The 25,315-nt window shown below is 42.7% G+C and overlaps 1 protein-coding gene across 1 annotated transcript in view; it reads left to right on the top strand.

Annotated features, from left to right (window-relative positions):
* The window catches only part of FGFR3 (fibroblast growth factor receptor 3), a 49,617-nt gene extending 42,934 nt beyond the window's left edge, over positions 1–6,683 (top strand). Inside the window, 5 exon segments of the mRNA XM_015862783.2 lie at positions 480–550; positions 1,841–1,928; positions 1,930–1,979; positions 3,361–3,466; positions 3,545–6,683. Of these exon segments, the coding sequence (XP_015718269.1) occupies positions 480–550; positions 1,841–1,928; positions 1,930–1,979; positions 3,361–3,466; positions 3,545–3,709 (480 nt within the window). The 3' untranslated portion in view covers positions 3,710–6,683.
* Positions 6,684–25,315: the final 18,632 nt, after the last annotated feature.

Raw genomic sequence — 25,315 nt, 5'->3', positions numbered from 1 at the left:
TTTTCACTCCAGTGGGATCAAGATTTGATTCTTGGAGGATCTGGCTCTGGAGAACTTTCGGAAGTTCACCCTGTAGTTCAGCCTAAGCAGGATTTGGGCTGTGTATCACATTGTTTCTTCTAGTCAAAGAGATGAAAAGTGCTGTGCCATGCTTTGCTTCAGTGCTAACTGCATATGTGAGCAATCGGTGCAGTTCCCATGCTAAGATTTAGATGCTCTGATATGTTAAACCTGCCTTGGCAGGGAAGTACAATTCTCTGCAGAGAGCATTTACCGCAAAGACTGTCAGCAAAGATCCAGGGATCAAATGCTGTAATCTGTTTATATGTGGCCACTACTGCTTTGCGCAGTGACCGGGAAGACAGATGTGATTGTTAATGAAAATGTTTCAAACTGGATTAGAAAAGAAGATTCAGATGGTGCCGTTGTGGCTGGGGGAATATGCTGATGGGGTGTTCCCATTGTCTTCCTAATCACAGGGTCGGCTGCCTGTGAAATGGATGGCTCCAGAAGCATTGTTTGACCGGGTCTATACTCACCAGAGCGATGTGTAAGCATTATCCACATTTAAAAATAAAATAATAATAAAATGACAGCAAAATAAGCACTCATATTATCCCAAAGACAAACGTACTGCTAAACTCAAGCTCTGTCCAGGGCACCGGGGGATGAAAACGCCTATGAATCAATTCCAGGCTGCAGCTTTGCACACGTGGTTTTGCTTTACTGTTATCTGGTTGCTTTTAACAGAGGATCTCTAGTTAGCTGTTGAAAAATTACTGGAAGGCAGGCAGGTATTGCTTGTGTGGTTTATAGATGAGGAGATTCATTCTGCAGGCTGCTCTCTTAAAGACTGCTCTTTCGTTTTCCTGACTTGAATGGAAAGCAGAACAGTCTGGGAAGCAGTTTCAGCAGTTTTCATCGCATCTGAACTTCACAGGGACCAAAGTAGCTCAATATGCACACGCTTTTTATTTCAATATTTGGTTAATAATGTTTTTTTTACAGTAATTTAGCAGACAGGCTGCCTGTTCCCCAAGGCTTGCCGCTTGCAATTGGACAAATGAATCATTTCTATTTCTGTAAATTTCACATACTTTGGCTTTATTGATCTTAAATCATAGTTTCCATGCTTAGGTAATGCTGCATTGGGCATGACAGATAAATCAAAGCTAGAAAACAGGAGAGAGAGCATTCCTGAAAGAGAAACAGAGACAGATAATCCCTGTTTTTAAAAAGAAAATGAAGAAGGCAAAAGATATTTTTGAAAAGAGGACTTTTAACCAGAGCACAGCTGCAAGAGTGAAGTGTGTAACATTAGTGCTCTGCTGATTTTTTGTTGGGGTATTTTTCTCTCATCTTGGCCAGTGAAATGAGTGTTGTAACAAGCAAGTTTTGGTATCAGCTTGCACAATTAGTGGCCTGTGGTTCCAAGCCTGCGATTCAGTGAAGCTGTGCATGAATAATTTGATTTGTTCCATTCAGTGGAGCTGGTGGAAGACCTAACAAAGAGCTGGGGGTAATAGATGGGCTGTCACCTATCTGATTAAATGCTCATTTCAATTTCAGACTTGGTGCCTGGGATTTCTTTGCTATTGAGTTGGATCAGCGGAGATCTCCAAGTAACTAGTAAAAATGGCCTAGGCAATTAGTCATGCTATTGATGACTTTGTTAGCTATGCATGGCTGCACAGAAATAAAGCGGAGCAGGGAGAAGGGGATACTGGGGAGATGGGGTGGGGAGGGAGGGGGAAATGTGGAGGAAAAGGAAAAAAAAAAAAAAAAGAAAAAAGAAAAAAAAAACCTCATTGAATTTTAAAGATCTTTCTTTGGTTTCCAGCTGGTCTTTTGGAGTGCTACTGTGGGAGATCTTCACTTTGGGAGGGTCTCCATACCCAGGAATCCCCGTGGAGGAACTCTTCAAGCTGCTTGAAAGAAGGGCACCGAATGGATAAACCTGCCAACTGCACCCATGAACTGTGAGTGGAAAGGGGTGACCCTTTCTCCTCTTCCCACTCCCCTTTCCTTCTGTGGCCACAGACCATCAGGGCCATGGCCAGGCCATGCTTTGGGCTGTTGGGGTGTAACCTTTCTTCCTCATTCATTGGGTGGCAGTTTGGTGTGCAGATCTGGCATCTCATCCTTAGGACAGGCCCTCATCCTGCTTTCAGAGCACATGCATACATGAGGTGAAGTCTCCACAAATCCCTCCTCCTCTCCCCAAAGTGAGGCTGCAGTCCCACAACCTCCTCACCCCACGGCTCAGGGATGACGTCTTTGGAGTTACAGCCACAGCCCATTTTGCATCCCAGAAAATGACATAATTATACTCAGTTCCTTCCTCATTACTTCAGCTCCAGTGACTCCTCAAGCCAGCCTGAGTGGAGGAGGCTGTGCCTGCCCATGCTTGGAGGGGAACTGCAGACATCCCCTCAGCGCTGGGCTGCCTCCCTGCTGTTCCTGACATGGCAGGTGGGGGGCTGGGCTTTGTGGCTCCCCTCACCCATAGCTTTTCTCTCGGGCAGATAGAATCCTAGGAGTGAGCCTCACAGTGAGTGATGAGCACTGCCATGGGTGACAGCCAGTCTTCCCTGTCATCTTCTTTCTGGAAAGGCTGGAGAGTTGGGCAGAGAGGAACCTGATGAGGTTCAGCAAGAGCAAGTGTAGAGCCCTGCACCTGGAAAGGAATAACTGCATGCATTGGTACAGATTAGGGGATGACCTTCTGGACAGGAGTCCCATGGAGAAGGACCTGGGTGCCCTGGTGGACAGCAGGTTGGCCATGAGCCAGCAGTGTGCCCTTATGGCCAAGACAGACATTGCTATCCTGGGGTACATTAAAAAGAGCATGGCCAGCAGGTCAAGGGAGGTGATCCTCCCCTTCTACTCTGCCCTGATACAGCCACATCTGGAGTGCTCTGTCCAGTTGTGGGCTCCCCAGTTCAAAAAAGGTAAGGGGTCATTTATAGGTAGTCCAGTAGTCCACCATCCACAAAGATGATGCAGGGCTTGGAGCATCTCTCTTATGAGGAAAGGCTTCAGCCTGGAGAAGAGAAGGCTGAGAGGGATCTCATAACTGTGTCTAAAATGCAGGAGTCAAATGGATGGGACCAGTCTCTTTTTGGTGGTGCTCAGCAACAGAACAAGAGGCAATAGGCACAAACTGGAACTCAGAAAGTTCTATACAAAATGTGAGCAAGATCTTTACGGTGGGGATGGCAGAAGCCTGGATAGGTCTTTCTCTGAAGGTTTCCATTTACCACCTAGACACTTTCCTGCTTAACCTACAGTGGGGAGCAGGGGTTGGACTTGATGATCCCTGGAGGTCCCTTTCAACTCCTGTGATTGTATGTCCTGTAGGTACATGATCATGCGGGAGTGCTGGCACGCCATCCCCTCACAGCGACCCACCTTCACACAGCTGGTGGAAGACCTGGACAGAGTCCTCATCATGACATCCACTGATGTGAGTGTGGTGTTGGTGTGGGAATACAGGGAGGGATGACTTATCCCCAGGCACGCTAACAGGTTTGTCCCCCTTCAGGAGTACCTGGACCTCTCAGTACCATTTGAGCAATACTCGCCCGCTGGCCAGGACACCCACAGCACCTGCTCCTCAGGGGACGACTCAGTTTTTGCACATGACCTGCTGCCTGATGAGCCCTGCCTGCCCAAGCATGCGCCCTGTAATGGCGTTATCCGCACGTGACAGCTCCCCTGGACAGACGGATGGATGGACAGGCAGAGTGCCCAGCCTGGCACAAGCACAGAGCGCTGAAGATAAACCCATAGTGAAGGATGTTTCCATGATATTGCTCGGTGATGCCGGAGGATTCTTCTTGTTGAGCTGTTCAGGGTTTAAAAAGAAAAAAAAGAAGAAGAAGACAGAAAATAGAAAAACAAATCTTTTTTTCTCTTTTTTTTCTTTTTTTTTTTTTTTTCCCATTTGCTGTATAAAAAGTCAAGAAGCACTGTTTGGCCTGAAGGAACTCATCTCTTGCCAAGATGATCTATCGTGTATGATTTTCTTTTTAACTTCTTTTCTTTTTCCTAAGCAGAATGTTAAACCTGAGGGCGCTGCCCTCCCGCCTGCGCTTGCTGAGCGCCAGAGTAACCAATCTGTGCCTACAATACAAAGAAGAGGAAAAAAAATCTTCCTTTTTCTTTTTGGGTTTTTTTGTTTGTTTGTTTTTTAAGAAAAAATGAAAAGCTAATGAGAAAAAAAAAGTGTAAAGAATGTAGAAATTCTTTGCTTATGCAATCTGTACATGAACCTTTTTGGTGGAGCTGAAAAGCCACGTTGCCTGCAGGGATTCATATATTTATAGAAATATCTATATTTTTGTTGTCGTCGTTTTTATAGCTTCGTGACCTTATTTCCCAACTACATAGAAGGAATCTTTTTTTTTTGTTCAGAAGAAGAAGAAATATAAGTAAATAATGCGCAAATCAGCATGGAGGAAGAATTAAAAATAATTAAAAAGAAAGACAGTCAAGTCATCCTATAGGAGGAGAGCACCGCCCAGCTGCTGGCTGTGTCCCATAGGGATTGCACACCTATGTGGCATCTTGAGCTGTGTTCCAACCTGCAGGACGAGCCAAACTGGGGAAAATCCTGCTTTTTGGAGATGGGGGTTTGAATACTTTTGCTTACAAAGGGCAAGTTGTAGGGGAGAAGCTCCTCCAGCCTTTGGCATGAGCGGTTTGGTTTCAACTACGTGCAGTGACTTGGAGAAAGAAGTTACGGGTACCTGTAGGCAAGAGCCTTTAACTTATATCAAAAAGGTTTATTCCAGAGAATCTGTGTATATATCTATAAATATATCCTGTATATATATAAATAAATATATGGGGGGAAAGAAAACAAGAAAAAAAAGAATAAAAAAAAAAGAATGTATAATACTAATTCAACATAAAGCAGTACTGAGAGAGAGTCTCAAAGTATGAGCATTGCAATCTAGGATATACTGATCTGGGTGAAAGAGAAGAGTTGTGTTTGTTTTATATCTTCACAGTTTTGTTTTAAAAATTGTACGTTAACGTGTATATTTGTAAAGTTATTTATAGACATTAACATATCTGTTCTCCGGTTTAAATAGCGTAGCGTTACTGTAAACTTTAAACGTCACCGAATTTTAAGGGTGGTTTTTTTTTTTGGTTTTTTTTTTTTGTTTTTAACTTATTAAAAATGGAGAAAAAAAGTATATTAATCAAGTTTTTCTTTTGTGTTTATGGAAAATATTGAAAGAATGTATAGATGTACAGGCCTTTAACAAATTACATTTAATGTTTTTATATATATATATATATACTTACATATATATATATATGTATTCATTAAAAAAATATATATTAGTTTATCCTGGATTGCAGTGAGCAAAGGTAAGTTTATTTTTCAATACATCACCAGTGGTTAAAACCAAACAAATAGCAGAAAGATGTTTTTTTACGTATTTCAGAAAAAAAGAGGGCCAAGATTTCTTCCATCACTTTAACCACTGTGCATTACAGGGGCGTGGGTGTTTATTTTTCTATTTTCGAATGAAGGTATTCTTTGTGGTCCAGTCAATAAGAAGCACACAGCAAAGCAACGTGTTGGCTTTGGATGACCAGCATTAATTTCTTTTTTTTCCCCCTGTGCCAGTAATGTTGGGTTTAAGAAAAACCATACGGGCAAAACAGCGAGAGAAGCGACATTGTTTGCAGGGAAGATGCAACGACTGCATATTTCTTTTGCATTTAACACATTGAAAAATGCCAGTGATGCCTAGTTTTCTGTTTCCGAAATGCTGTGCTTTGTTTGTTCCTGAATGTTAGGCATCAGGTAAAAGCACACAAGTGAAAAAAGAACCTTCACATGGCTCAGCCTGACAAGGGGGGAGGTCTGGGGTGGCCTTTTTTTGTTGTTGTTTGTTCCTTTTCTTGTCCAGAAGACTTTATCTGCTACCACAAAGAGGCAAGGAGAATTGCATCCTGAATTCCTCCTTTACATTTTTCTCTAGTGCATATTACATATCAAAGTGTCAAAACAGCAGGATGGCAGCATCTCATTTTTAAGGTGTTTTGTTGTTGTTGGGTTTTGTTTTGTTTTGTTTTGTTTTGTTTCCTTCTTAGAGCCACAAAATCCTTATCCTAAAATAAATAATTTATAGTTTTGAGGTTATTTCAATGGAAGTTTGAGAAGGTAGATTTCTATAGAGTTTTGTTTTGTCAGGATAAAAAGAAATTTTTTGGTATTTTCTTACAAATGTCTGCTAATTGTGTACATTCCAAGTACTCGAAGCGTTGCATTTCGTGTACTGAAAAAAGAAAATGTACAAAACTGTGCATGATTTCAAATGTTACTAGATATTATAAATATATATATAATTTATTGAGTTTTTACGAGATGTATCTGTTGTAGACTTGTTGACTTTTAACATTTCTTATTCAATGCTTATATAGTTTTATAGCCTGGACTATTATCTTTAAAAGCTTAAAAAAAAAAAAGGAAAAAAAAATATTAAAATTCCAATTTTGTTACATTTTATACTGTTGATGTTACAATCCACAGGTTTGCATAGTGTGATTTTTCAACGAGCAACTCTGTTCAGTTTATTTTAATAATGTACTTCTGTGCCTGGCAGCTGCAGCTGTCGAAGGTGTGAGACAAACACTAAATAAAACTATTCTGCTTTTGTTAACATGGCAAACTTAATTTTACAAATAATAATAATAATAATAATAAAATAAAATAAACAAGTTGTTAAATTCTGGGGTTTGTTCCCAGTTGTGAGGGTCCTTTGGGGAAAAAAAAAACAAAACAACAATGGAGCCCTAGCACAAGGGCAGGATTTGCTAATGAAACCTGGGTTTATTCAGAGCAGGAGCTCTACCAGGATGAGCATCTTGCTGGGAAAGAGAGCATGTGAGCACACAGAGCAGGCCTCCAGTGTGCTGTGGGATGGGCACAAGGGGCCTCATCCTGCCCAGCACCCAAGTGTCAGATGCGTTTGGTTCCTTTGTATTTGGGAACGTGCAAGGTTCCATCTGTGCTTCGCTGGCTGCTGACGGGCTGCAGGGGGTTGTTGCAGCTCAGGAAGCATTGGCCATATAAAATTGACTCCTGTGAGTGATCTTTTGAGGTGCTTCCCAGAAACCTTTGAACTGCATTCATGTCTTAATGGGGAGTGTCTGAGGGAGCTAGGACTGTTTAGTATGGAGGAGATTCAGGGGAGACCTTATTGTTCTCTACAACTGCTTGAATGGAGATTGCAGTGAGGTGGGTGTCAGGCTCTTCTCCCAAGTAACAGTGATAGGATGACAGGGAATGGCTCTAAGCTGCACCAGGGGAGATTCAGGTTGGGTATTAGTTAAAATTTCCTCTCTGAAAAAGTAGTAATGCATTGGAACAGGCTGCCCAGGGAAGTGGTGGAGTCACCATCCTTGGAGATGTTCAAGAACCATGGAGATGTAGCTCTGAGCAATGTGGTTAGAAGGCATTGATTGGGGTGGGTTGATGGTTGGACAAGATGATGATAGAGGTCTTTTTCAACCTTAGTGATTCTGTGATTCTAGGTTTATCTCACTACGAGGTATTAGCAGTTCGAAGTTGCCATGCAGGAGAGCACAGTGGTCTATGCTTTTCTCTGCAGCACTGGAAGCAATGTAACCACTGCTGCTTCCTAGCAGAATTATTTTTTTTAAGAGTGATTGCTTGGTATTTAGGTCATTTCCTTGACATAGTAGGAAAAACCCTTTTTTAGCACTACCAAGGCACTCTGCACCATGGGAGGAGAAATCTTGCTTCTGCAATGGGTTGTTTCCATGCTTTCAGCACATGCTCTGATGGCCAGAACAGCGCCCTGTCCCAACAAGAGTGGCACGGAGTGAAGAATGACCTCTGCTCATTCAACATGGCATGGAGGTGAGGATGTTGCACACCAATGGCCATCAGGATGAGAAAGCGCAAGAGGGACAGAGCTGCAGTTAGCTGCACACAGCACGCCTGTGTGTTACAGCTGCTGAGAAAAGTCCTCCAAGCACAGAAGACAAAGTTTGTCTGTGGCTGACCTGCACATGGAGCTGGCGCGATGTTTGCTTTTCCTCTTGAGTTTCATGATGTCATTCTTCCTCTGCCAGCCTTCATGCTCTGTTCGCTTGTGGGTTAGAGAGGGGGATAATGCTTTGCTTTAATTGCCCTACTGTGCAGCGAGTTCTCAGCCAAGGAGGAATATTTGGCTGGCTGCTGCAGGTGATATGCATTTAGCAACTTGCAAAACAATCTGAAGGACCATTGAAGCTGCTTCGGAGGGGCTTTGTCACTGAGCGTGTCCCAGCCCGGCCATCACTGCTCATCCTCCCCTTCAGTGGCTGCAGCTTTCCACCCAAACCATGTTTCCTTTCCACATGAAAGAGGTATTTTTTCAAAACAGAACAAGTGTCTCTTTTCCTCTGCGGGTGACTGCGCAAACAGGGCCTCACGCTGGCCCTTCTGACCCGTTTCATAGCAACGTTCAAACAAGTTACTAATATTGTAATATTTTATGTGTCCTCATTGGCCGTGGCTCTGTGGTAAGCCAGGCAGGATTTGGCAAAAGGAAAAAAAAGTCTGAAGCTCTGCAGGTGTCTGTAGGAGATGGAGGCAGCTAGAATGAAAATAGCCAAGTTTCCTCATTCCTGATGTCATCTAAAACTCTGCTGCTGGTAGACTCCTCTAGCAAGTCAGTGCTTTCCCGAGGCTCTACAAGACCTGCAGAAGGTGAAGGTGGAGACATGAGTTGTACTGACATTAAAAGGGTATAGAAAGAGGGTTGGCTCTGCTCAACTTCACAGAGCTATCACCAATGGGGAGATGTGAAGGAATGGCCAAGCACTGAAGTACTTAGTGGCCCAAGACCACGGTCTTGTCAAAAGAGAAGGGATTTGTCATGCTCGCCTGTAGCCATCCTCCAATTTCTCAGCTGCACTGGCTCTGTTTTCATCACCATCCCTACGTGTTAGGTCAGAAAATCAGGCATCACAGATGAAAACTGGTGCTGAGCAGCACAAGATAATCCTTGGATAATCAACTCATGGGCTTCAAAGTAATAACACAACCTGTTCAGCCATTATTACAGTCAGTTCACTAAATTCCATGCCTGTGTGCCCCTGGGTCTGCCTCACCATCCTCTGCATTCTCTTGGGGCATGGTAAACTGAGGTAGGAGAGGAAGTTGATAGGACTGCCTGACATCAAACCTGTCTCAGGCAGGTACTGCATTTGGGTTTACTCTGCCCTAAACTAGAGGCAACACAGATAACAGGGTAATCAGAGACCTCCAGGCATCAGAGACTGGATTATAGAGCAGGGGTAGAGAATCATGCTACCTTTTAACTCACTTCCTAAGAGGAAACAGACAGAACATAAAGCAGAAAATCTAAGCTAAGAAAGTTAATAAAAAAACGTCACATGCCCTGAAGACTTTGACAGACTTGTAAAACTGGGCAGAACCCAAAGATCTTCTTACAAGCACTCACTGAAGCTACCTCAGTGAACTATCCAGTTTTGAGAGTAACAAAGACAAGATGATCACAGCCTGCACAGATACCAGCACAACACCTTGAACTTCCTTAGGAGCCAACACTTGCTCCTTCAAATATCTCTGGTCCTAACAAAAATGGCTGAACTCAATTCAAGAAAAATAATACCATATCTTTCCTGGATAGCACTATGGGTATCTCTTTTTCCCCCAGTAAAGCCAATAATATGTTCAAGACACAATTATTTGTGCTGACCTTCCATCAAACACTTGTCTAGTTTGCTCAGCAAAGCAGAAAACCCATTTGTTTGATTCCAACAAGTCAGTGTCAAGTTTTCCACTTCCACACCAGTAATAGGAAAGAGGCAGGCAAATAGAACTTTCTCCAAAAGTAAAAATCAGCTAGTCTGTAGAAGCTGTTTTCAAGCAGACCCTTGTATTAAACCTGCTTTAGTCATATTGCCACGTAATCCCTTGTTATTAATAGGCATGGGATAGATACCTGTTTGCATGCTCTTGTGCCTCCCTGCAGCATTTACATCCTTCTGTTCTCTAGGCTGAACAGCCCCAGCTCTCCCAGCCTGTCTTCATAGGAGGGGCGTTCCATCCCTTGGGTCATTTTTGTGGTCCTCCTCTGTATGTCCTCCAACAGCTCTATGTCTCTCCTGTACTGAGGACTCCACATCTGGACGCAGTACTCCAGGTGAGGCCTCACCAGTGCAGAGCAGAGGGGCAGGATCACCTCCCTCACCCTGCTGGCCACGCTTCTTTTGATGCAGCCTGAGATGTGATTGGCTTTCCAGGCTGCAAATTTGCCATCCACCAGTACCCTAAAGTCCTTTTTGGCAAGGCTGTGCTCCATCCTTTCGTCCCCCAATACAATACATTTCCATATACTTGTGAGTTCATGTTCTGCAACGTGTTACCATCAGAAAGGGATTATTTATAACCTGCATAAGAAATGTTCAAAACTGTGGTAGTTTGAATGACATCTTAGAGCTCTTGTTACACTGATTTCTGGTGTTTATTCTCCCTTGGACAAAAACCACATAGCCAAATCTATGCTGCAGATGACAGGGTGAATTCTAGGGCTGATTGATCTGGGCGCTATAAAATACATTTGTGGAAACACCCTTGACAATATGAACTCCTACCTAATGCTTTTCTTGGAGGTTTATAGCTTGCACATGAAAAACTGCAAATCCCTCCCAAAGGTACTTTTGGTCACATTCTTGGAGAACACCTAGAAAATCAAGAATCAGACCATCTTAATGAGACCCTGCACAGTCGCACAGCCTGCCTCTTGAGAAAGGTGGTTCTGCTCAGAACAATACTTATTGCCTCGACTTGGGATGTTTAAATATCCAGTGAATAAACATTATCTGCCAAGCAGCCCTTCAAACTACCCAGTGAAATATTCCTACACTGATAGAAACTCACAAAAATTTAGATTGTGTTTTTGCAAGCATTATCACCTTCCAAATAGCCCAGGAGAGAAAAGGAGAGGTTATGCAATATATCCCTAATGACCAAGGAAATCTGTCTGGTAAAGCAAACAGTGAGGTCTGAAACCACCATACTTGGCTCTTGAACAGCCCGGTGACTACTAGATAAAAAATGCAGATTAAATACAACACACATAATGAGGCTGATGTTAAACATCAAGATCCAGATGGATGCAGGTCCTGGGCTGCATGTGAGAGATGAAAAGGACCTTCCAGCTCTTTCCTTGCATAGACTGAATGAAGACATTCAGGGTGGAGTGAGTGGAGATGACCAACCCCTGGAGTTCCTCCAGGCCAAGAATGAACAGTTTTGCTAGTATATACGCTTGTAAAATCAATGCTTTTAATGTTACCTATCACTTTTACTGATGTTTACTGCTCAGGTCAAGGTTCAGCCTGAAACTGCAGGAAGTCTCAGAAGGACTGAAACATTTTGGATACGCCTCTTGTGCCTCCATTATGTCTTCACTAGTTTGTGATATTTTTGGTTGAAAAGTTACCATAGGAAACGTGCACAGTGGTGCCATGTTTTACCTCTGTTAGGAATTAGTATTTATTTGTGAGGATCAAATTTTTCTTTCTCAGTTTGAAGAATAAACAGGAGGTAAGAAACCTGAGCCAGTGGCAGCCTTTGGACCCCAAGTCAACTCCATGCAATGCTCCACTATCAGCTTTCACTCTTCGAGAGTGATTTTAATCACATTTTCAGGAATTAGGTTCCAAATCAAGGCTGTCATTGGATATCCAGAAAACAGAAAGGTAAGTGCTGTATTCATTACAACATTACCATGTTATGTTGGAACAGAAAGACTCTTTGACTTTTCCATCAAACTTATACTTAAATATAGAATCTAAGAAATTTTTACAAGGTAGAGGAAGGACAAGAAATTGCTGGCGAAAAGAGCAGTTCTGAGGTTACAGAACCTAAAATAATTTCAGTTGGCTGATCCAAAGCTAGTTAACTTTCCTGCATGTGCCACAATGCTAAGAGGTACTAGCTCATATTTGCCTTGTGCAGATCAACATAGCAATATAGATTTGGTAAACAGGGAGTAACATAAGCATAGTGTGAGCCCAAGGAGAGCGAGCAGGTCTCCAAAAGGGATACATTTATTCTCACCATCCAAGTAAATCTGAAGAAACCATGCAAAAGGCAACATTTTAATTGTTAAATTGCCAGCAAAGCCAAGGGAAGCTGGCTTGTGTGGGAGGGACCAGAGAAGTATGGGCTCCCTGCATGTGTGAACATGTAGAACAGGGCAGAAAAACAGTTGTTTATGCAACACTGAAATTGAGAAATGAAGCAGTCAAGCGAGGCAGTGCTAGGGTTGAATGCTCAGCTGTAATGTTGCCTCTCAGTAAATAAGGTTCAGCAGCGGTGTGTTTGTATATTGTTATGGATTCGTGCAACAAACAGTCTTCTCAAGGCAGGGCAAGATCTGTGAAATGTGCTGGTTTGTTCAGTGACAAGACAACCTTTGATTATACTGCCAAAAAAAGAGACCCAAACATGCACCAGCAATTAGCTGATATCTTACTCTAGAATGTTCTTTATAGCTGATGCACTCCAAGCCAACGGTCCATTTTTGTAAGCAAAGGGATGTGAATCACAGAATTACCCAGGTTGGAAGGGACCTCAAGGATCATGTAGTTCCAACCCCCCTAATGTGATGTGGAGTCTCATTATAAAAGCCCAGGTCATCCCTCAGGATTCAGTTATGCAATACAGCCAGGTCAAGCACAGCCCAATTCATTCTAGCAAGACTTTTTTGGGAAATCAGTGAGTGTAGCTACACGGAACAGATCCTACGTGTTCTACGTGCCTTTCAAGCTTCCCAATGGATTGAATAATACTTTGCTTCCTAAGTAAGAGTCAAATCCTTTTCTTCCTTATACAATTCTGATGGTTCACAACACAAAAATATTAAGGCACTGGAACATGTTGCCCAGAAAAGTTGTGGATGCCCCACTCCTGGAAGTGCACAAGGCCAGCTTGGATGGGGCCCTGGGCAGCCTGATCTGGTGGTGGGTAACCAGCCCATGGAGGGGAGTTGGAACCAGATGGGCTTTATGGTCTCTTCCAACTTAAGCCATTCTATGATTCCCACCATATTACGCATATTATTCCAAATGATCAAATCTAATGCTGTTTATTTTTATTTCCTCAATGTCTGAGTGATTCTTTTGGCTCAGAAAATGGATAATTTCAAGCAACTGTTAATTAGAATGACTGAAAGCCAGTACTTAATACTAGCCTCAAATAAGCCAATGGTTCACATTAAATATCAGATAAGGTGAAAAATCTCAATTTAGTCTAGCTATACATTTGTCAGATTTCTCTGTAGAGTTCAAGCATGAGTAAGATACAACCAATGAGAAGGAAATCAGATATCACCAAGCTCTAAGTAATACTCATGGAGCATAACTCTCTCTGTTCATCTTAGGTACACTGAAGTTCAAAGCTCAGATGAAGCAGATTTTTTTTAAGGGAAATCAAATGCACATTATTAGTGAAATAACACATAAATCATCCATCTCTGTTTTCATCATGTCAAAACACCCCATGGAGCTGAAGCAAGAAAGACTTTTGCAAATTCAGTTAAGCAAGAGTAATTGAAACTCAAGGAACAGGCTGAGCTGGTGGTATATCCACCAGGTACTCAGAGATGGATAGGGTCTGGTGACAAGAGGCACTTCTCAGATCTCTGAATATTCTTTTAGGATGATGACAAAGCTGCTGCCCTTGACAGATAATCAGTGTAGTTTACAGGCACAGAAACTAAGGCAGGTATTTTTGGAATATCTGCTTTAATTTCCATTTGAGAGCTTGGGCTTCCAGTATGGTGCAAATTAAAACAATATTTTCAGTAACTATCCAGTCACACAAGACATTGCAGTAGTGTTCCTAAGAGCTAAGGCATGGTAGAGGATTAACCACTTGGCTTCTCTCAGCCCTACCCTTGCTAAGATCTGATGGCAGAGGTATTTAATATTTTTCACCACTCCCATAAAAAATATAAGACTTACAAGCCGAAAAAAAAAACCCCACACAAAAAAATACCCAAATCCAACCAACCAACCAACCAAGGCATTTCACTGTTGTCAAATAACACATGGATTTAGCTGTCTCATCTTCAAACACTCAAGTATGAACCAGAGAAGTGGAAGAGTCACCATCCCTGGAGGGGTACAAGAAACATGTGGATGTGACCACTAATACAGTTAGTGGGCATGGTGGGGATAGGCTGGCAGTAAGACTCGATCTTAGAGGTCTTTTCCAACCTTAATGATTCTGTGACTCGATTCTATTGACCATCTTCCTCCCTGACACTAAACCTCCCATTATTTAGTATTTGCCTCAGAAAGACAAACACTGTCCTTTAAGGGAAGCTGCAAACTGGACACCGTTTATCCCAGTGTCCCATGCACAGCCATCCCCACCACTCTTCCCATCAGGAAAGCCCCATAGGCATCATTTTAAAGCTTTGGGCCTAATCCAGCAGTCATTTTTTCTGCAGTTCTGCTGCTTCTGCAACTCTTACTCTGGAGTAAACCTAATACATCCAGTTGCCCCCGAGCCAGGGCTTTACCTGTGTTCATTCACCATAAAACCCTGTTGTTCTGTGGGAACATCTGCTCATTTGAGCTCCACCCAAACACCCCACACATTCTTCAGAAATTTCTCTTTCTACAGGTCTAGTTGCTTTTTGCCAACAGCAATATACACACTTGACATGCTAAGAAAAAGTATTTAGTGGGGGGAGGAAAATGCGTTCCTCATAAATTATTCTCACTGCAGAACGAAGAATCGCAAGCGAACACTCCTGTATTTTAGGAAACCTGTTCACAAAAGTAAAGGAGTCTGAGTCAGATAAGGTGAAACAATTGCTGCTTCCACTCCATTATATGCTTCATAAAAGCATTAATGGCAGTTTACCCAGGTACTGAACTGACTGCTGGTTACTACTGGTTTAAGCAAGATGGAAAGCTATGCAACACCCCAGGAGAAAAGCCCCACATATGAATCCATACTTAGGGAGAGACAGAGGAAGGGATTTCTACCCAGTGCTTCCACTGCAGCTTCTGTGAAACAGGCTGTGAGTTTGGGGCTGGTCTCTGGCCAGCTCTTGTTCCTTATCTCCCTGAGGATGATCCATCTCTGATAACAATAACTGAATTTGCATGGAAGAGCAAAAGCCCTGCTCTGGTGTACGTGGAAGAAAGCACAGACAGATACAGGGTATGGGGGCCTTAGGAATTTTCTTCCTTGATAGAACCCCACATTTACAATTTCAACACACACACACACAACAACAACAAAAAACCCATTTAGTTTTTTTCATCTTCATTATAAATCAGCCATTGGAGCTCTTTTTATTTGATTTCTCATTTTTGAATTCGAAAGGTTCTAAACTTAGCTTTTCTTCACAGTGAAGAAGTTTAAATATGATTTAATACCACAACACAGGAAGCAAAGACTTTTCACTCACAAATCTTGGCAATTTTCAGTCCCAAAATGACAATTTTCAGACAAGAAAAGATGCATTAGTTTGAAAAATCTAGGTAATGTTGAGCTCTGACTGTGCTTCTCCACCAATACCACCTTGCCACTGCCGCTCTGATGGTGCTGGTGTTGCTTGGGACAACCATTTAAATGGGTGGTGGTGACTGGCCTCTAAAGCTCTCTGTGAGAGCCAGTATTTTGGTCATTCCTGTGCTTCACACTTGATCTTCAGCCATCTGGCCAGTCATGCTGAATTTGTTGCTAAAATTTCTTGTCCCAGATGACCCAGTGTTTTTGGAAGCTCCACTTTGTGTTTGCATTGCCCTTGTGTTTTCCTTGTCTCTATCTGAGAAGACACAGTCAGTAAGCTTTTCCTGAGCTTCTTATTTTTAGTCACACAGTTTTAGTTAAATTTCATAAGGCTGACATCACATGGCATCGAGCATTGCACAAATGCCTGGCACCTGATCCCTGCCCTCCAAGTTACTGTTCTGGAATAGACTGAGTTAGAAAACCAAGACATAGACAAGTCAGGCAGAGAGTGTATCCTTCAACACCAAAAACAAAAGAGAAAGCCCAGCTCTGACTTCCAAGTCTCTCCAGTATTGTCACTGCAGAACCAGTGCAAAAACCCTTTACTTAGTCCTTTGCAAAGTTACAGGACTGGTCCTTGCGTTATACAGAAGAGGCCAAGTGCAGAAACTATCTGGTTACTCAAGAGCTCCCTCTGGTTGGATGCTCAGTGCCAGGAAGGTGGACAAAGTTTCTGTAAAACCTGTTCAAACTGCAGCACTGTGCTCATTCCCTTTGCTCCTGCAGTTTCAATTAATCCAGCTTGATTTAATCTTTTGTAATTGCACAGTACGTTTTTATTTAAATTTGCCTCCAGTCTTCCATCAATTAGTACATCCATGCATAATGGATGGCAGTACCTCAGATCTCACCGGACTGCCTCCCTCACTTCTTCAGCTCCACAAATGCTCCAGGTGGCTGCCAGAAACTGAGCGCTTCTCTCTCCAATTCTAGACCATCTTGTAAAAATCCTGTTTGCAATCACATGAGCACTGCGCTGAAATAACTCCACATGTAGACAATCCCCATTAAATCATCCATGTACCCATGCTTTTCCCCTGTTACCCTTAGAAGTGGTTCCCATAGAAAGTCATGCACTGATTTTGACTGGCAGGAGAAAGTTAAGATAGAATAAGAGTTATTGAGTTGTATGAACCGGGTACAAGCTCTGCCATATTTAATAACCTCCACATATTGCTTAATTTGTCTGTTAGAGTAAATTGATAGCTATACATGGTGTTCCCTGGTATGCCTGTTATCAGCAGTTATACTGAGATCCTGGTGTGAAGTGGGTTGACCAACTAATAACTATTAGAATCATTATGGTTGGAAAAAAACAGTAAGATCATCTAGTCCAAGCCCAACCCATTCCTACCATGCCCAGCAACCAACCAATGTCCCTTGGTGCCACATCTCCACAGTTCTTGAACACCTCCAGGGATGGTTACTCCACCACCTGCCCAGGCAGCCTGTTCCAATGCATTATCACTCTTTATGAGATTGTATTTTCCCTAATATTCAACCTGAACCTCTCGTGGCACAACATGAAGCCATTACCTCTCATTTTATTATTCAGATATAGTCTGAAGATGCATCTATGGGCCATCATACACCCTTGGCTTTGGTTAGGGCAAAACTTCGGCAAATTAATCTTCCAAGACAACTTTTCTGATGCAAAGTAGAATATTTACCAAGTCCCTTAGAAGCATATGCATTGCACAAAGTCATGCCAACAGAAGTAAAGAATGAGAAGTCAGCACACAACGCTTATACAGGTGGCCTTCACCACCTTCTTTCTATCTGTACTAACACTGGAAAAGAAACTGAGGGAATAGCACATTTTCTCTAACTCCTCTGTTCCCATTAACATAATTGTTGAGATAAACGAGTTAATGCTCTCCTCTTTGACAAAAATCTTCATGAAAGGGGATGATAATTACAATTAACAAGCAGACACCAACTAGAGATGAATCAGTTCTGTGCCCTTCACTTGTCTGTAGCTACAGATTATGCCTACAGTGGAAAAGTTCATCTTAGAATATATTTGTTTGCATGATTAAATCACCACCACCACAATATTCAAGATTATTTTGCCTTTGGCAGCAACAAGGACATCTGGGCAAAACAGTATTAAATATTATGCTAGTTAAGGCATGTCAGATAATATACTTTCCAACATGAGGCACTCTCCCACAACATACAAGATGTAGAAAACCAGTTTCAGTGGTCACTGAATAAAAATCTTTGTGAGATTATATGAGATGGATCAACACCCACTCCAGCAAGAGCCCCCCATAGCAGAGGCAGTGCTATGCAATGGCATCTTACAGGTACAAACCCAAGAGCACCACACCACCAGGATCAATAGCTCTATATACTCCCACAGCAAAGTCTGAAATATGGAATTGGGCAGTGCTGGGAGCTCTCACCTGCCTTATCTTTGGTTTCCCAAATGAAATAACTCATACCCAGTACAAAGAACACCAGAGCAGTCTGCATCTGTGCTGTGATCACAGTCATACTCATAAGCACAACCTATCTAGATCTACCCCACTTCTCTGTTGGCCTCTCCAGACCTGAGAACACTGTCTGCACCCCAGCTTCCATCAAAATGAGCTCCTTTTACTCTTGTCACGCTTCCTCAGGACTGATGAAAAGGTTTCAGTTGCATGTTCTGTTTCATGTTATTCACCTTAAAAGCTTTCTCACTTTCAAATGTTCTTTCTCTGGAGAAAGCAAACATTGCTGTGCCTATAAGATGTTTCCTCAAGATGCTGCTAATGCCCTACACACATACACACATGATGTATATTAGGCCAAAGACACACACATAAACGTATTAACCCGTTCAGGAGATATGGAGAGAGATAAAAGCTCACAAACGTGCATTAGGAGAGCAAAGTAAAACCCCATATTCTTTAGCCATGGCAGAGATCAGCATAGGCCAGTCACTCCAGCTGCTTTAGTGCAGCACTGGAGACCCAATCAATGAACATCATTCAGTGAGCTTACTGGCTACACAAAGCCAAGTCTGGCAACTGTAGTCCACTGTTGGAAGCCTCTGATGGTTGTTGCCATCATCTAAACTATGTCTTACTTATCATGCATCAGAGCACAGGCAATGCTGGCACAGTCCCCAGTTATAATCTAGTCCAGGAGCTGGAAATACAAACTGTCCTGCACAGAGGATTCTCCAGTGCATGGGAACTTTTCTCTTGGCAGCTTAGCCAGTTTTTCTGGTTTGTTTTGCATTGCCATAGTGGAACATAGCGGCTGGCATGGCTGCTCTGACGTACTGACTCTTACCCAGCTGCCTAGGAGAACTCTACCATGGGAGCAGACATGAAATCCAAAGCTACAGGAAGATTTGCCCTGGCAAAGAGCCTCAGTCCACAGCCTAAGAAGTCCACATATTAGAAGTTACCTTCTTTTCACAGTTAGGATTGATTTTTAATCAGCATTTCAAACTTTGCCTTATCTTATCTTGCCAGCCCTTCACCAGAAAACTTGCATTTTGCTTTCTTTTGCCCTCACTGAAAAGATGGCAAATGAAAACAGAGGCTAAACAAGATAAAAGACCAACGACTCTAAAAAAGCCTGCAGCTGTAGGAATGAAGATGGGAACTTAACTGAGCATCACGTCAGGACTCCCACACAAAATTCATCACTGTTCTACAGCAGAGTGACTGAGCACACTGCCTAAATATGTGCACGTTCTTACGTGTACCCTTCTCTATGGTCTCTCCATATACCAGAATCCCATCTGTAGACCCAACTGAAAAAAAAAAAAAAAAAAAAAAAGTCCTCACAAATCTTTGCAAACTCTTTCTGCCTGTGAAAATATGTGACTTCTGCATTCCTTGCTAATAGAAGACAAGACTCAGCTGTGTGGATACAGCCCCTGCAAGCAATTATCTCCTTTTGCTCTTTACAATTAACTCTTTTTATACCTGCAAATCCATCTCCCAATAACAGGTACTAAACCTTTCTTAGAGTTCTTCAGAGTTATCCATGAGCATGTGTTCTCAGGTTGCAATGCCAGAAGACAAAGCTGATTTAAACACTCCTTGTTTCTGAAACCCTATTCTGGCTCCCCTCTCCTGGCCACACGCTTTTGCTTAATTCCCCATTAAGGGACTTCTCCAAGAGTCAATTCACAGAATCACTGAATCACAGAGTATCCCAAGTTGGAAGGGACCCACAAGGATCATCAAGTCCAACTCCTGGCTCCACAAAGTACCACCCAAAATCCAAACTATATGCCTGAAAGTGCTGTCCAAATGTTTATTTAACTCCAGCAGCTCAGGGCTGTGCCCACTGCCCTGTGCAGCCTGTTCCATGCCCACCACCCTCTGGTGCAGACCCTTTCCCTGACCCCCAGCTGCCCCTTCCCTGCAACCCCAGAGGGAGCATGGAGGGCCATGGGACCACGCCAGGGATTTGTCCTAGGTGAACTCTTCAGTTGTCTATTGAGGATCTTTTTGCACTGCCCAAGTTCTGGGCTGTCCTAGTAGGAACACTTGGTTTTTCCCAAGGGGTTTCTTTTCACACTCCATGTAAATAGCACAGGTTTATCATCCTATGCCGATAGCCCTATGACAGGGGCAAGGTTTCACCTCTCAAGCTGAGGACTGAAAAGGATACAAAAAGCCCCACACTCCAGGAGTTTGCAGACTGAATCTGATATGCGAAATATACACAGTAGAGTCATGAGCTGTACCAAGACAGAATCCTCACACCGTTGGAAAGAGCAATACTGCAAAAGAAAAGACTTCCCAGTCACAAGTTTCGAAATTATTTCTCTTTGCATTGCAATGAATTTGCCACTGGCAGGGGTTGAAACTCAGGAGTTAATGTACTGCAGGTTTATGGTAAACGAATGCTTCTGGAGCCATAATTCATGTTAATTGACAGAAGCTGTCTGCAACACTGTGAAATATGCACATCATAGCTGCAAAACAGGAATCCCTGTGTGCACTGAAAAACAAACAGTGCCTTTTGCTTCTAGGCTCTATGATTACTTCTCTTTTTCACATCAAATAAAAACTGCTAGTTGCGTTTGCATCTGAAATGAGGTGTGAAAAGTCAAAGACGCATCTGTAGTGAACCAGCCAATGCAAGAACTAGAAGAGGAATGTACCTGAGAAACAGTGTACCATTCCCATCCTCTCCATGCTTTGATCATAAAACACACTGAGCAACCAGTGAGCTCAGGGCAATGAAAATCATCAGGCAATTACCATTTGTGTGACCCATTTTCATCACTTCATTAAAAAGGGGGGCCAACAGGGGCAAACTGGCTTAGCTCCATTGGCTAGAGCACAATCAGCCCCCTAAGATCTATCTGCTTGGAAACTATGTATATGTTGTGAGTAGAACCACTTCCAGTGTCTGAACTTATAGATAGATTTATAAGAGGTTCATCTCCTTAAGGAGGAAATTAGTTTGAAAGCAATGAGGAGATGTACTCAAGGACCTTTGCAGGGAGAGCAACAGATAAACTCGGGAGACGTAGAGATATGTGAAGTGAGATATGAAATGGTCTGTACCAAAGATTCTTCAAGACAGCAATGGAAGCACCCTGAAAAGTTCCATTTTGTCAACGCGTGTCATCACAGTGAAGCACAGCCAACCTTATGAAGAGATTCGGGCTTGAAAGTGGAAGTCTGAGGAATCTCTAGCCAAGGGCGACATCTTAGTATGGTGTGGAATTTCTTACAAATGAACTTTTTGACCCTAACCTGATAATATTCACACATTTTAGTTTAAGAAAATATTCTAAAAAAAGTCTTTCAAGTTCCTATGAGAAAGGAAAACTGTTTTGGAGGCTATGAAAGCTATCACAAGCAGAATTATCTGTTTACATCAATAGCTATAGAGCTGACCTCAGGAAATCTGGTTTAGAACAACAAACCCAGCTAATGGCAGTTAGCTCTCACAGTAGCTGTAAATGGTTTTTCCCCATTCCTTTCCCTGTTGTGCTACTGAACTTCAGTTACTTTAAGGAAATACATTGAGAAGCAAAGTCCACTACTTAGATTACACACAATAAAATTTCCTTTGCAATCACTGAGGTTATTCAAATTTCTCATGAAATCCTTCGTCATGATGAACAAATCAATGTAAGAAGACGTATAAAAATTCAAGTGTGCTCAAATGACTGCAACACTCCCAGGTTTCTTGTCTTCCAAGCTATATCCAAAGTGTTTTTCCATCACCTCCACCAACATCAGGGAAAGTCCAACTCCTCTGCAATGAACAGGGACACCTACCACTCCAGCAGTTGCTCAGAGCTCCATCCAGCCTGATCTTGGATGCCTTCAGGACAAGGCATCCACCCCCTGTGCCAGTGCCTCACCACTCTTAGCATTAAAAAAACCAAACTGCTTTCACCCAGTCTAAATCTCTTTCGGAAATCTGTTTGGAACCATTTCCCCTTGTCCTATCCCGAAAGTCCCTGCTAAAGAGTATATCCTTTTCTTTCTTATAGCCTGTTTTCAGATACTGAAAGAGCACTCTCAGGTCTCCCTGAAGCCTTCTCTTTTCCAGCCTAAAAAGCTCCTGCTCTCAACCTGTCCTTGTTGGGGAAGTTTTCCATTCCGTTGCCTTCCTCTGGATGCACTCGAAGGTGTTAATAGGGGAGGAGGTGAGAACCAACACTACTGAACAAGGGAGATGGCAGAAGGTTCAAGAGGAACAGATTATAGTACATTTTGCTCTGAAATCCAATTTTACTTAGTTCCTTCCTTCCTTCCTTCCTTCCTTCCTTCCTTCCTTCCTTTTTTTCATTTAATCTATTTGTTTTATGCTTTGATATGCACTAGTGTCCAGCTTTATATCTTACACTCCTTTTGCACTGGGAGGAGTAGTTGGTGTCTCATTGTTCATTCACTAACTAATGGTAGGACTCCATCAGTCTTCTGCACATCGAGCTGTTCCTTAGTCCCAGTATGGGTCCTGGTGTACTCAATTGAGCGCTAAAGTATCAAGGCATTGCAAGGCAGGACACAGCAGGCAGGTTTTGGCCAAGGACATAATTACTGAGCCCTGTGAGGCTCTTAGCCCAGCCCCGCAGTCACCACTCCCACAGTTCTTGCTTAACTTACACATCAGCTCCACATGTGGATGAGGTTGGAGAATTTTAGGGATGAGTCCTCAGGTAATCCTGACCTGACCTGACTCACGAGGGGGAGGAAGAAATTTAGTCCAGCTGGCTCCAGAGGTGGTTCATCTTGCCAGAGGTACCTGATGCCAGTTCCTTTGAAAATACAGAATTAATCATCTTTCTGATTAAGTCTAGATACTTCTAGATGGGCAAGGATAAATAAGTCAAAGCTGAAGACACTGTCAAAAAGGAATGGAAGAGGAACAGTAGTTGCTGAAGCATAAAGCTCACAATTGAGAGCTTCACTGAAAAGTGGTGTTACACTGCAGGAGTTTGGTGTTTGTAGGTAACAGCCCACAAGCCTTTACTCTCCCACTCCAACTCAGATGCTGAGTGAATGCAAACAAGGCTTTAAATTTGTTCTGAACCTGATCCTGCACAATTCAGATCAGCCAGGCTTTGTCATTAGCCCCACGTTCACAAATGGGGAGTGAACACAGACTCCTACACATCCTGCCTGTCCCAACTCCAACAAAAAGAGCATTTCTGAATCACGTCAGCTGAAATATTTGAACGAGCAGGTTTTCAAAATCCCAGAGAGGACAAAGGGAGCTGACTTCTAGCAGGTGTTAGCTGTGATAGATAAAGCTGCTCGGTTGAAAATCTGTCATTTTTCATTTGGAAGTGTGTCAGTACAAGCATGTTAGCACCTTCACGCCGAGTCTGGACAAGCCCTGGAGGAGAATGATTGAACAGTGAGGCAAGGCAAAGGAACTCATTCTGGGGTCAGCACAGTGCTGCAAGGTTTTGGATAGAGGAGAGAGAGGAACTCTTAATAGGAGCATTTTAAAGCCAAGATTTTTTGGATAACCAATTACATCTGCCAGCATTTTACACTTGCTCCAAACAAATAGTGCTTATGGCAGCATGGAGTTTTTTTCTGCACTAGGATTCCTAACGTTGGTGGGAGATAAACCAGGACCAACACAAGAGCTAAAACCAGAAAGATGGATCCTGAGAGGAAAGGGGTGAGGACTCCAGAGCTCAAGCTCTTCTTGTGCTTGCCTATGCTGCTATGGCTGCATAAGCATCCAAGCTGTTGGTATTCTGGATCCTGAACGCTTAGAGCAAAATCCAGTCTAGTCATACTCACATCTCTCCATTGATATCTATAAGAGAGGTTCAAGTGTAGGATTTGCCTGCTTACATTTCTCCGTTCAAAGCAGCCGCGCAGTCCCATTCACTTGGCAGTTATGTGAGCAGCTGCTGGTAGAGTCCCAGAGAGACATAATATAAAAGGCTGGAGGAATGTACAAATTCAAGTTAATGTGGAATGAAGGACCAGGTTATCTAATCCCTGAGGAGCATGAAAATATTTATTTTCATGATAGTGTTGTGTCATGTGAGGCTCCTATTGCAAGACAAGAACAGATCTCATCCCTTGGGTCCAGACTCCCTCTGTGCAGGTCTGACCAAATGGCCAATTTTTAAGCCAGTTCCCAACTTATTTCTTGCAACCAAGTTTTGTATTTTGGGCCATATCTATGTTTGCTGCAAAGAAATGGGTATAAACACAAGCTGCAGAGACATCTAACAGCAGCAAAGGCAGTGTGAATGGTAATGCTCAGATTTCCATCCTGTTTCTCAGGCACACCATGCTCTCATCCTAACAAATCCAGTGTGACACTTCAAGTGGAGTTTCCTCTTGAATAGCTCTAAAGGATTAACAATAAACATGTTCACAAGATTTGAAATAGAGTTATAAAAAATAAATGGTCATCAATGCCAATGCCTCAGTATCTAGATTTCTAAGGCTATAACCCAATCTGTAAGCTGGAGGAACAAGCACTTAACCCATGCATGGGGAGAACAGAACCATTAGAACATTACTCCTGCAAGTTCTCTGACTGAACATCAGCACTAATTACCATCACCATATCCGTCCATTAGCTCACAGCTTGCTGAGTGAAAGCACTGCCTGCTGCTAAGCCCTGTCAGGTCTCCCAGTCCTCCTCTCCACACTCTGTGCCCCAGGTATCTGGATCCTGTGCTAACCCCGCTTGGAGACAGCTGTAATTGTGTTGCCACAATATTGGATTAACAGCACAGAGGTTCGGAAGGTACATCACGTTTTTTACTTCCTATTTGATGAAAAAGGGGTTGCTGAAATCAAATACATTTTCATCACCCATTTGAAGCGGGTGATCAAAGCTCTCTTACCATGCATGACCTGAGCTGCCTCTTCCTTGAATAAAACAAGATAATACAATTTCCTGCCCAAATCCACTTGTGGAACACAAAGTTCAGAGACACCTGGTCTTTCAGTATCTGAAGGATGTCTGGAAGAAAGAACATGACAGACTGTTTAGCAAGGTCTGTTGGGACAGTACAAAGGGAAATGGTTTCAAACTAGAACAGGAGAGATTTAGATTGAATATACAGAAAAAGGAGTTGGTCTGGATGAATTTTAAGAGTCTCTTCCAACTTAAGCAGTTCAGTGATTCTGTCATTCTTCTTGCACCACCACGTTTTTCAGGGGCAATAGAATGAGTTGTACTGGTGTAAAGCACAGCAGCCACTGGCACCTTCACCCAAAACACATTCTGAAGGGAGAGGTGGGGGCTCTCAGC

Source organism: Coturnix japonica, chromosome 4 (assembly GCF_001577835.2).
Source record: "Coturnix japonica isolate 7356 chromosome 4, Coturnix japonica 2.1, whole genome shotgun sequence".
Lineage (NCBI taxonomy): Eukaryota > Metazoa > Chordata > Aves > Galliformes > Phasianidae > Coturnix > Coturnix japonica.
The sequence above is the reverse complement of the archived record's forward strand: the minus strand, read 5'-3'. Positions and strand labels throughout refer to the sequence as shown.